The sequence below is a fragment of the Prionailurus bengalensis genome, chromosome D2, assembly GCF_016509475.1.
Source record: "Prionailurus bengalensis isolate Pbe53 chromosome D2, Fcat_Pben_1.1_paternal_pri, whole genome shotgun sequence".
NCBI classification, from domain to species: Eukaryota; Metazoa; Chordata; class Mammalia; order Carnivora; family Felidae; genus Prionailurus; species Prionailurus bengalensis.
In genome coordinates this window covers 34,196,080-34,208,447 of record NC_057351.1, presented here as the reverse complement: position 1 = coordinate 34,208,447, position 12,368 = coordinate 34,196,080, and the positions used below count along the sequence as shown (strand labels likewise).

The window sequence follows — 12,368 nt, the reverse complement described above, 5'->3', positions numbered from 1 at the left end:
ATCCTCAAACAACTTAGAAATTTACATCTTTTATCGACATTAAACATGGCAAAGTAAGTCAAGGAGAGTAAATCAAAGTATTGCCTCGATAAACTATTCCCAAAGTCCAGCTATTTCTAATACTTGGTTAGAATAATCACTATTTCCTATTCTAGGATTTGTATCTATAAGATATTGCCCAGCTAAGCCTCCTTCTAAACCACTGATTTATGGAAGAATAAATTTATGGTACTTTGGAGTGCGTCAAAAGAGTTTACATGATAGTTGGGGGAAAAATAAACTTGAAAACAAAGAGACTGCATTACTTTGTTACTAAAAAAAAAAGTCAAGTAAAGGAACAAAGAATGCACACAAGAGTGTACCCACTTCAGTTTGCCATTGTCAACTGGGAACACAAAAAAATCTCACCGCAAGATTATCTTCCCACTCTTCATTAACTTACTACTACCTCATCACTCATCACATGCACACTTACCAAAGCCAGTTCCTCTGCTCCAATCAGTTCCCAACACAGCAGGCCAACCCCACGGACCCCCACCTATCCAGCACGCCCCATGCAGAACCATGGGGTTAGGACTCCACTAATTTCAGAATGAAAGATGAAAGTCAACTTGTACATCCAACTAGACTTTAAGCAGAAGTTAAACAAAGACCCCTGGTAACTGAGGCGCCAGAACACAGCCAACCTCCCCCTTGTTAGAGTCCCAACACCCTCTGCTCAATTCTCCCCATCACTCTGAATTTACTTACACGGAGCTGTTCAAGGTCTGGCGGAGGAGGCGGGAAGTCAGGCTCCTGAGGTTGGAAGGCTTCTCTGACCTTGGCCACAGCTCCCAGGATCCGATATCCTGAGTCCAGGAAGCTCTTTTGCAGGCCTAAACATAAGAAGCCCTCACTTTCAGCTGGGCAGGTCAGCGCCCTGGAGCACTGTCTGTCCAGCAGAAGAACTGGTTTCTATTAACAAAAGCTGGATGTGAAGCTGCCAGGAAGCATCACAGGCAGTGATTGAAGGGGAAAGGAGGTAAGGGCAGGGCAGAAGCCTCGAGGCATACAAAGAGTCAGAAGGGTCACAGCCAGCTATTCCCAGTGGTGCAGGGTGCCTTCTTGCCTGCACAATTAACAAGTACTCAAGACACTCCTGGGCGTGATCACTTTGGGCTCAGGTGGTGCTCATCACCTCTTTTATGATGAACCAGTCAAGAGATACGCCTGCCTAACTCAGAACAGGGGAGATGTCAGTTTCAGATTGGGCATACATTCCCTGGAGTCCGTCTCATCTTTCTCACTACTCCTTTGCTCACCTTGGCATTAAGTGTATTAACCCTCTCTGTTGAGCTGCTGCTGCAACAGTGTCCAGTCACCAGGAATTCAAGAATTCTCCTCAAACTACTAGAAACTCCAATTAGGAACCTGAGCGTGTCCTTAGTGATGGTGGGTTCAAGATACCAGAAAGATCCTGCCTGGGCTAGGGATGAATAGGGCAGCCCTTCCTACCCACTCCCTTACACTGACTGCATTCTACTCACAGACGAGGCTAGACACACTGGATGCTCAGAACAGGAAGGAATTCAGATGTTTCTAACCAAAGGAGTGGTAACATCTTCAGTAATACTGAAAACGTGCTCAAAGTTCAGCTAAAGAAAGTCCAGACTCTTTGGTAGAGGATGAGGACACTCACCTAGGAGATCTACATGTCAACTTAAGCCCTCCCAATTTGACAGAAACAGAAAATGTTTAACAGAGTAAAAGCATTTTAAGAAAAGCAGAAAAGAAGTTATACATTGGTTATCATGCATCTTTTGGGCAATTTCCAAAATAACAAGTAAACAGGACCAGGAGGTATCTAATCAGACAAGCACAGAAAAGTTGGTCCAGAGAAACTAACTTGCAACAAACCTGCAATATTGCAGAAATTAGTCTGTGCAATATTTTTTTTTGGACATGAAAAGATTAATCTAGCACTCTCAAACTAAGTATCTGCAGTTTCGGCTCCCAGATATTGTATGCGGTGGTTGCAGGTGGGTGCATATCGTCTTACCACTGTGTCGGCTTCCTGAGTTAACCTCTCAAGTGAGGTGAACCACACCATGAATTGCTTACCAGGGTCAGAAATGTTTCCGGCCACAGCCTTTGCATCCATCACCATTGGAGAGATGGTTTTGCTCAATTCATCAGAGGCGGCTTTCACAGCCTCACGGAACTTGGGATCCTCAGAGTTCTCCACCTCCCTCTTAGCCACCAGCAGGATACGGTTGGCCCGGCGAGCAATGCTGGTTGCCCCAGCGACCAACATCTGTGGCTGAATATTGGCCATGGCCACTTTACACTTGTCCAGGTCTTTTTTAATTGCTTCTTCAGAAGCATCCAACAGAGATTTGGTATCAATAGCTTCGTCCACCAGCCCTGTCAGGAGAAAAGGAATGTAATTTAGTTTCTATTTTAGAAGAAGAGAGACTCAAAAACCCTGTTGTCCACTCAAGTTTCTCACGTGAAAGTCTAACACCCAGAATTCTCTCCTTCAGCTCTAAGCCCTTCCTCTACAATCAGAAGCTTCCAGGTGAATACCTTAGTTCAAAAAAAAAAGTGAAGATGGAGACCAGGAGGGCCATATAGAGTCATAGCATTCGTACCACCGTGGTCACTGGCCTTCCTGTGGCTACAACAGACAACCAGAATTGCAACGACATCAGGAGGAAACAAGGATTGCGTCTCAAGCCTTTACCGCATCTCCACGTTGTGTTAATAACATTTTCTCCCTTTCTGCCTCACTCCCCAGCCATCTGTTGCTTGTTGGCAGCTTGCAGTGCCCAAGATGAGCCACTCAGAGGAGTCTAATAACCCTAACCACCTGTTTCTTGTTTCCGTTGCCTCTCTTACGATACCTCAGGAGCTCCACTTTCATCTCTGGCTGCTACGGACCCTGTCCCAGCAAGTTCTGCAGGGAAGCCGAAGAGCCTGCCTTCCTCATTCCTTCCCTCCTCTCCCATCCCTCCCTCCACAGAGAATGAAGATTCAGAGGTGCCACTTCAATTGCACAGACACAGGTTTGTTGGCGGTTGGTTTCTCCTTTTTTTAAAACTACGTACTTGATAAGTTGGAGGAAACTCTGAGACAAGTTGAATTAAATGGTAGCTATTGTGGTTCCTTGAAATGTGAACCCACTGAAAATGACAGGGACACTTACTGTATCCACAAACACTGCCTCCCAGCCTCTGAAACCAAACTCTGGTTCAGACTGAGCAAAGGCACTATTCAAAGAGAAGATAGGAGCTGTAACAATAAACATCACACAGGGAGGGCAGCATTAAAATAAAAGAGACTCAAAGAGCCTCTCTTCAAACAAAATTGCAAGGCTTGAATGAGAAGCCGCCGCTGCTCAGCAGCCTTAATCAGGGCCAAGTACACTGTCGGGCACATGACCGTCCCTTCATCCAATTACAGCTAAGTCATATAACCAGTCCTACTCGAGTTTCTCAGAACTCATTCCTCAAGGATTAGACAGTAAGAACTCTGCACACAGCTCTACCTGTCATTTTTTCTACATTATCAATCCACTGGTTCTTCATGGTCTCAAAATGTTCATAAGCAGCTTGATTTCCAGGATTTCTAAGTAAGATTCGAGCAGCTGAGACGACCTGTCAATGACAAAACAACCTTTAAACCTCAGGGCACCCTCCCGCTGGAATACAAACTTTCAGCAAAGCTTTCCCCTCTCTACCTACAGATGGCGCTAGAAAGCCAAAAATGGGTAAGTCTCTTTTCAGGCTGAACACATTAGATTTGGTCTCATAAACATCTCACCCAAATGGGCCCCTGCAGAAGATTTTACAGTCACAGCCTGATGTGGGGAAGGTAATAAAATGACAAAGTAAACAGCATTCACTTGGTACTTCCAAACATACACCAAACTGACCTATGTTTAAGCCCTTGGGAAGACTCTTCCACCTTAAAAATCATCACCAAGAAAGATACTAAAAATTAATTAAAACTGATTATGAATATTTATTTTTTAAAAAGTCACTATAGGGGCGCCTGGGAGGCTCAGTCAGTTAAGCGGCCGACGTCGGCTCAGGTCACGGTCTCGCGGTCCGTGAGTTTGAGCCCCGCGTCGGGCTCTGTGCTGACAGCTCAGAGCCTGGAGCCTGTTTCCGATTCTGTGTCTCCCTCTCTCTCTGCCCCTCCCCCGTTCATGCTCTGTCTCTCTCTGTCCTAAAAATAAAAAAACGTTGAAAAAAAAAAAAATTAAAGAAAGTTACTCATGTTCATATTTTATGGAAGTGTTTTTTAGAAGTTGGACATGTATGATTTTTCAAGAGAACCTAACTTGTTAACATGCCATGTGGACAAAAGATAAACAATATAAAAATGTGCTTTCTTTTTTTAAATCTCTCCCTGCATGTTCCCACCAAAGCCAGTATCACAGACATGTAAAGCCTAGCACGGTTCCTAATATACTACAGGTACACAATAAATATCTGCTGAATAAATCAATTTTAAAAAGATGAGTTTCCTATAATTTGATTACTATATTATTCACAGCATACTGGCTATAACTTGGTTATATAATGAAGTAGAAAAAAGAAAACAAGTTATGAACACAACCGAATTTTTAAAAAATATCCTCAAAGAGATGCAGGGAAAGGCAAAAGCTCTAAAATTCAAAGACTAACCTCTGAAGATTATCCAAATATTTCCCTAACTATGAGTGTGGGTGAGGGGTCACTTTACTAGTTTTCTACTTTCAGAAGTAATCTATGATCATTACAGAAAACTACAACAATATAAAAATGATTTTGAGACTATGAGTGTGTTTCTTTCACGACAATTTACAATAAGTGTTCAAAAATGTATAGAAACTGTTCTGTAATTGACCTTTACTGAACACTGTAGGGTGAATATTGAAACAATAAAAAGCAAGCATAATTTAACCTGGGGTGTGAGTTCTCGAGCTGTCTTTACTGATGCCTGAATGCCTTCCACTGTGGATTTATTAGCAGTTCCAACAGCAGCCGCCTTCTCCGCTGTGGCACCAAGCCTTCCTGAATGGTGCTCAAAGTTTGCCGCCCTCTCATCAAATACCTTGAGAAAAAAACAAAAACATTAGGAAACTTTATTTCAATCAAATGGGTCAGGAAGCCTAAGAAAAATTCTCACTTTAAGCAGAGGCAGCAATCACTCAAGCAAAGACTTCACAGATGACATCAAACCCTAGTTAATAAGACAACAATCAATCGCCAGGTCTTGGCCTTGCTCTATCTCCTCAGAGGTTTGGCCACAGGCATCATGTGCGTGCATGCGCACACCCGCACACCCACACACCCTTGAATTTCAGCTCAACCAATGCTTACCAAGTGTAGACAGAACACACAGCACTGTGAAGTCTACAACAAGGACTTCACAGAAGGTGAAGACCAAAAATCCCTGTTCCCAAAAGTCTTATCCCGGAGTTTGAAGAAGAGAGACAAACCCACTCAAGGCTCCAGTGCAGGTGGCTGGGTGCATTAAGAGCCAAGAATATCCACAGTCCTAACCCGAACTCCAGCCTCCTCAAGGCAGAATCGCTCACATATCCATTACCATTAATGTTGTAAAAACTCTGCCCCTGACCTCCACGAGAAAAATGATAGCTGGTGCTCACAATGGGGCCTAACACTAGGGCAGGGAAGGTTGATTTTTATTATCCCAAATAAAAAACCTATCTACTGAATTGTCCATTCAGCTCTCAAATTTGAAGAAAGTTAGCTTTTCTGTTGACATGGATATTATGCAAAGTTGCATACAATGAAGTAGACTATTTAACTTAGATAAAATAACAAAAGCTCTTCTGTCACTTGCTTAGATAACAATGCTTTGAGAAGAAGCAAGGCATACCAAGCAGTGCTGCATCAGGTTTACACTCCACACAGAGCGTATCAGAAACTGCCTGACAGAATCCATCCTCTCCTTTGCCTCCTCCTGAGGGTCTACTTGCCCATACGCAGGGACCAGGGCAGACCACCTATAAAGCCCTCAAGCCCTCCTGGTTCAACAGCAGACTCCAGTCTCCTTCCCAGGGTGCTGTCTTGACCCACACAAGTCTCTTCCCCATAATGGCCTCTTGTGGGTTCAGCCACCTGGTTCTTGCCATTTAATGCTCAGAATCCTTGTCTAAATCTCTGATTTCCTAGTCCCCCCTTCTCCTGGCCTCAGTCCTTTTCTTATCTTGGCTGGTCTCCCATAATCTGGATCTACGGGGCTTTTGCTTACCCTAGTCAGTCATTTCAATTCCAGCCTTGTCTGCTGCTCCCTCTGACTTAACTGGCCACTTAGCCTGCTTTTCGTATCACTCAATCAAAATTTACTAAGCACCTACTATGTGCCAGACCCTGGAGTAGGTGCTAAAGATACAAAAATGATTAACACACAATTTCTGCATCTCAGAAGCTCAAATCCTTCAGATGTAAGAAGGGCCCATAAACAGATACTTATATAAAGTGTGCTATGTACAATCATAAAACTAAGCAGATGCCATGCAAGCAAAAGGAAAGGCACTTAACCTTATCCAGGAAGTAAAAGATTAAAGGATAAATGATATATAGGAATTAGCCAAAAAAGAAAAAGGGGAAGATAATTAGGCAGAGACAAAAAGAACAAAGACATAGAAGGGAGAACGGGCAGAGTATGCCGGAAACCATAAGCAATTAAGTACTGCTGGGGCATGAACTGAGAGGCAGAGGTTTGTGGGAAACAGGTTTAGAGAGAGTATTAGAAGTAGATCCCAGTCCTACTTTATCCTATGTGAAAGGAAAGACTCACTGAAGGGGTAGGAAAAGAAGGTCAAATCTCTGTTTTTATTTTATTGGTGGCCTGGTGACAGGTTCAAAGAAGACGAGTCACAGCTGTGCAGTCATTCAGGCAGCAGGGGACAAGGATCAGAGCTAGAGCTGCAGCAATGTGTGAATGGAAAATGTAAAGGATTCAAGAAATATTTGTGAGATCAAATTATCTTGCCTTAAGTTATTTATTGGTATGAGAAGAGTCAATGGCAACTCCCAAATTTCCAAGAGAGAGAGAATAGGAAAAGGACAACACATGCTGATGTCCCAACGAAGCATCAAATTGGGGATAACCAGGAGAGACTTGATCTACTCATCAAAACTCAGAGAAGTTTGGACTGAAAAACATAGCAAATCATCTTAGCCTAAGGGGACCGTGAGCTGAACTACGCCCAGGCCAGAGAAAGAAAATCGGGGTCATCAGCAAGTAAGAATAACACACACCTCCAACCCACCAATGCTACCTGGTCTGGGGTGCCTGACCCAATAACCCCTTCTTCTTTGCTGCCAATATTTGCTTTCCTAGATGCCTCTACAGCTGGAGCAGCCATATGATGGAGTCAATGAAACATAAGCAAGTCACCTGGAGGATTTCTGGGAAAAACTTTACTTTCATTCATTCACCAACAATGTGCCAGGCATTGTTTTAAGAACTGGGAATAAAGTATGACAAAACAAATTCCTTGCCTACATGGCCTTTCATGCTAATGTGAGGGAGACAGACAAACAAAAAATGAGGCAAACATGTCAAATGTTGATAAATGCTGAGGAGAAAAATAGGATATGGAGATTAGGAAATCGCTGGGGGCGGGGTAGGGATGCTATCTTGGGCAGTGACCCAAAAGTGGTATTTCAGTAGAAGCTCAAGGAAGAGAGTAAATAATACATGTAATTATCTATGGGAGGAACAGAGAGAACAAGTGCAACGGCCCCAACGTTCAAACATGGAAAATATAAACATGGCATGCTGGGAACACAACACAAGGAAGTCAGTGTAGACAGAGCAGCCTGCAGGGTAAGAGTGGTACAACATGATGTCAGAGAGGTAGAGGGGAACCAGATGCAGTGGTGTGAAGTCACCGTAACCACTCACACCAGCTCATAAGAGTCAAATGCACCCATTTCTTCCCAACCGCTTTCAGTGACTCCACACCGAAACATCCACAATGGGAATATTTACATCATGGAAACAAACAAACATTACAAATCAGGGCTTTTTGGTTTTTAGGCTTTCGTTCCTAGAGTGCCAGTCTACCAGCACATCACTGGTCTTACTGTTATTGTAAGGATCCTGGCTTCCCTCTGGGACAGGAGGGAGTCATCGGAAGGGGGTGAGTAGAAGAACGACACCAAATCATTTAAAAGGACTACTGTGACTTTTGCGTTGAGAATAAAATGCCCTAATAAAAGGGACAGTTGTGACTGGAGTGCCCTTTCCTTCATTTCTTCCTGCCTTGAACATGATGCATAGGATTACAACAGCCATCTCACACCATTAGGAAAAGACCAAAAAAAAAAATCACAGAAATGCCAGCTGTCACAGTGTCAAGCTGCTGAACCAATGCCAGGGCTACCTATGTCCGTGTTTCTTGTTACACCATAAAAACAAAACCCATTTGTTTTCTTCTCTGATAGTCAGGTCTTCTACAGCTTACAACTCAAGAAATGTCCTAAAGACATTACTGACACACCTGATAACTAAAAGAAGAGGTAGCAAGGCCTTTCCTCTTCTGCCCTTCCACCCTTCACCCACAATTTCCCAACCACTGCCTCTGATGCACACTGAAATCAAATTTTACCTTTACAAATATCCAAATATATATAAATATGCATGCGTGCGCGTGTGGGTGTGTGGGTGTGTGTGTGAAAAGGAAGACTCCAGATACCCACTTCTTCCCTACTGGGAGCATCAGGAGGTGCAGTGGCCGCCACCGCCAACAGCTTGATGGGAGTTGTGGTGTCGCTGAAAACATCTGATACCTCCTGAGTCATCGCCTCCTGCATCCGGGCTTTCAGATCCTTAAAAACATTGTTCACAAATAAAAATTACCAAAAATGTCCAAAAGGTACATCTGCCAATATCCTTACTTTAGTGACACATTCATTCATTCATTCATTTAATCTTTCATTCAGTAAGTATTTACTATAACTATGTACAAAGCACTGAACCAGCATGGAACAGGTGTAAGATATGAATCCTACCCTCTAAGAGATTCATGTCTAGTAGGAGAGGTAAGACAGCACCCACATTCTCCACCCAAACAAGAAATCTTACTTCCTTTCTTGGTGGCTTCTAAGAAATGGTACTGAGGTTCATGGGGTAGAACAGAAGACCCTGAAATGTAAACAGAGTTCCTCGCCACTCCCAATGTTGGAGGAGCCTAATCATGGCCACAGAAGCTGTAAGGATTGTTTGGCAGATGCAGTGTCATATCTCTAAGCATTTTCTTACATTAAGAGTAAAGAAATTAAGAACGGGAAATTTTTCTGACACATGTTTTTTCAGTTAAGTTTCTAGAAAAACTTGATAACCAATATATGTACCCATTTCTTAACATAATCTAAAGACAATTCTTATAAGTCACGGAAAAGGTTCCTTTTCATAGTTATCACACTTAGTCCAATCTAAGTTTTCTGGATTTATAGAAAGAAGTCTCAGTCACTCCCACTGCTTCTCAAAGTGGGTGACACTCACGATACCTGAAATGATGTTAGGTGTTAGACAGAACAGTGTTTTCATTTTGATAATTATGTGTTTTCTTCTAAAGAATATTAGGAAAAATGTAACTAGCACATCAAGCTCATGTTTTCATGATTATTATAAAGTTGTCTTTTAAATAAATCCACCTAAATTTAAAAAGGGAGTCCATTTTAAGAAAAATATTGACCAAATAAACACAGAGGACATATGGTAGAACAAATATCACAAAAGAGGTCTTGCTTGACTGAGACTTGGAAAACAACTTCAGCTGCAGTCAAACACAGGTGAGCTTTTTCCTAGTAAGTTCTAGACTTCATTATATGCTCCTTGATCACACTCTTCACTTTCCCTAGATTCAAGAAATTGTATATTTTAAAAATCTCTCCCCTCCCATTTTTCAATAATAGTAAGCATAGAAATGTAATAATGTGTGCTCCAAAGTTCTACCTTTAAGGAGTCTTGGAGCTGAGATGCAAGTGCTCTCGCCTGAGGACTCTCTCCTTCCCCTCTGGCAGCAAGGTCAGCCAGCTGGGCTGTCAGCTGGTCCACACGGTCACACTTTGCAAGAAGATCTTGGCGATACGGCCCCATCATGACATTAGCCAGACGATGCCCTTCGGCCACAAGACCCCGGATGGCAGCCTGACCTGGATCAAGAGGAAAGCACTGTAACTTACAGAGACCCAGAGAAGGCAACTGCAGTACCATTGTGGTAAACTATTGTGTTGTTGTTGTTGTTTGTTTTATTTTAAAGTTTACTTATTTTTGAAAGAGAGAGAGAGACACGTGTGTGCATGCATAGGGGAGGAGCAGAGAGACAGGGAAAGAGAGAGAGAGAGAGAGAGAGAGAGAGAAAGAGAATCCCAAGCAGGCTCCGTGCAAGTCAGCCCCAACTCAGGGCTCGATCCCATTGACCCTGGGATCACCACCCAAGCTGAAACCAAGTCTGACACTTAAGTGACTGAGCCACCCAGGTATCCCTGTTGTTTTTTTTTTTTTTTAATAAAAACATTTATGGCACAAAAACAGACACATAGACCAATGGAATAGAATAGAAACCCCAGAACTAGACCCACAAACGTATGGCCAACTCATCTTTGACAAAGCAGGAAAGAACATCCAATGGAAAAAAGAGTCTCTTTAACAAATGGTGCTGGGAGAACTGGACAGCAACATGCAGAAGGTTGAAACTAGACCACTTTCTCACACCATTCACAAAAATAAACTCAAAATGGATAAAGGACCTGAATGTGAGGCAGGAAACCATCAAAACCTTAGAGGAGAAAGCAGGAAAAGACCTCTCTGACCTCAGCCGGAGCAATCTCTTACTCGACACATCCCCAAAGGCAAGGGAATTAAAAGCAAAAGTGAATTACTGAGACCTTATGAAGATAAAAAGCTTCTGCACAGCAAAGGAAACAACCAACAAAACTAAAAGGCAACCAAAGGAATGGGAAAAGATATTTGCAAATGACATACGGACAAAGGGCTAGTATCCAAAATCTATAAAGAGCTCACCAAACTCCACACCCGAAAAACAAATAACCCAGTGAAGAAATGGGCAGAAAACATGAATAGACACTTCTCTAAAGAAGACATCCGGATGGCCAACAGGCACATGAAAAGATGTTCAGCTTCGCTCCTTATCAGGGAAATACAGATCAAAACCACACTCAGGTATCACCTCACGCCAGTCAGAGTGGCCAAAATGAACAAATCAGGAGACTATAGATGCTGGAGAGGATGTGGAGAAACGGGAACCCTCTTGCACTGTTGGTGGGAATGCAAATTGGTGCAGCCACTCTGGAAAGCAGTGTGGAGGTTCCTCAGAAAATTAAAAATAGACCTACCCTATGACCCAGCAATAGCACCACTAGGAATTTATCCAAGGGATATAGGAGTACTGATGCATAAAGGCACTTGTACCCCAATGTTTATAGCAGCACTCTCAACAATAGCCAAATTATGGAAAGAGCCTAAATGTCCATCAACTGATGAATGGATAAAGAAATTGTGGTTTATATACACAATGGAATACTACGTGGCAATGAGAAAAAATGAAATATGGCCTTTTGTAGCAACGTGGATGGAACTGGAGAGTGTGATGCTAAGTGAAATAAGCCATACAGAGAAAGACAGATACCATATGGTTTCACTCTTATGTGAATCCTGAGAAACTTAACAGGAACCCATGGGGAAGGGGAAGGGAAAAAAAAAAAAAAAGAGGTTAGAGTGGGAGAGAGCCAAAGCATAAGAGACTGTTAAAAACTGAGAACAAACTGAGGGTTGATGGGGGGTGGGAGGGAGGAGAGGGTGGGTGATGGGTATTGAGGAGGGCACCTTTTGGGATGAGCACTGGGTGTTGTATGGAAACCAATTTGACAATAAATTTCATATATTAAAAAAAAAAAAAAGATAAAATAAAAAAATAAATTAAAAAAAAAACATTTAGTGGGTTTTTTTTTCCCCTAACAATAGAAAAAAAATTAGGAAATACAGGAAAGTATAAATAAGAATAGATAATCCACCCATAATCCTCAGAGACTGATACAGCTGAACATTTCCTACCAGTCTTTTTAAAAATTATTCTACTGATATTTATTTATTTATTTATTTTATTTTACTTCCAGTATAGTTTACAGTGTTATATTAGCTTCAGGTGTACAATGTAGTGATTCCATAGTTCTATACATTACTCAGTGCTCATCACCATAAGTGTACTCTTAATCCCCTTCACCTGTTTCAGCCATCTCCCACCCCTCTCCCCTCTGGCAACCAAAATTTGTTCTCTAAGTTCTCTATTTTTTTGTTTTGTCTTATTTTCTTTGTCCATTTGTTTTATTTCTTAAATT

At 42.3% G+C, this 12,368-nt stretch overlaps 1 protein-coding gene across 2 annotated transcripts in view; it reads right to left on the bottom strand.

The window, feature by feature from the left end:
- The window catches only part of VCL (vinculin), a 110,795-nt gene that overhangs the window by 11,062 nt on the left and 87,365 nt on the right, over window positions 1–12,368 (bottom strand). For both annotated transcript variants that reach the window (XM_043598121.1, XM_043598122.1), the window contains exons 12-17: window positions 9,964–10,163; window positions 8,706–8,834; window positions 4,930–5,079; window positions 3,527–3,635; window positions 2,101–2,403; window positions 751–875 (exon numbers count right to left, since the gene is read on the bottom strand). In XM_043598121.1, coding sequence (XP_043454056.1) covers window positions 751–875; window positions 2,101–2,403; window positions 3,527–3,635; window positions 4,930–5,079; window positions 8,706–8,834; window positions 9,964–10,163 — 1,016 coding nt within the window. The remainder of the gene's footprint in view (window positions 1–750; window positions 876–2,100; window positions 2,404–3,526; window positions 3,636–4,929; window positions 5,080–8,705; window positions 8,835–9,963; window positions 10,164–12,368) is intronic.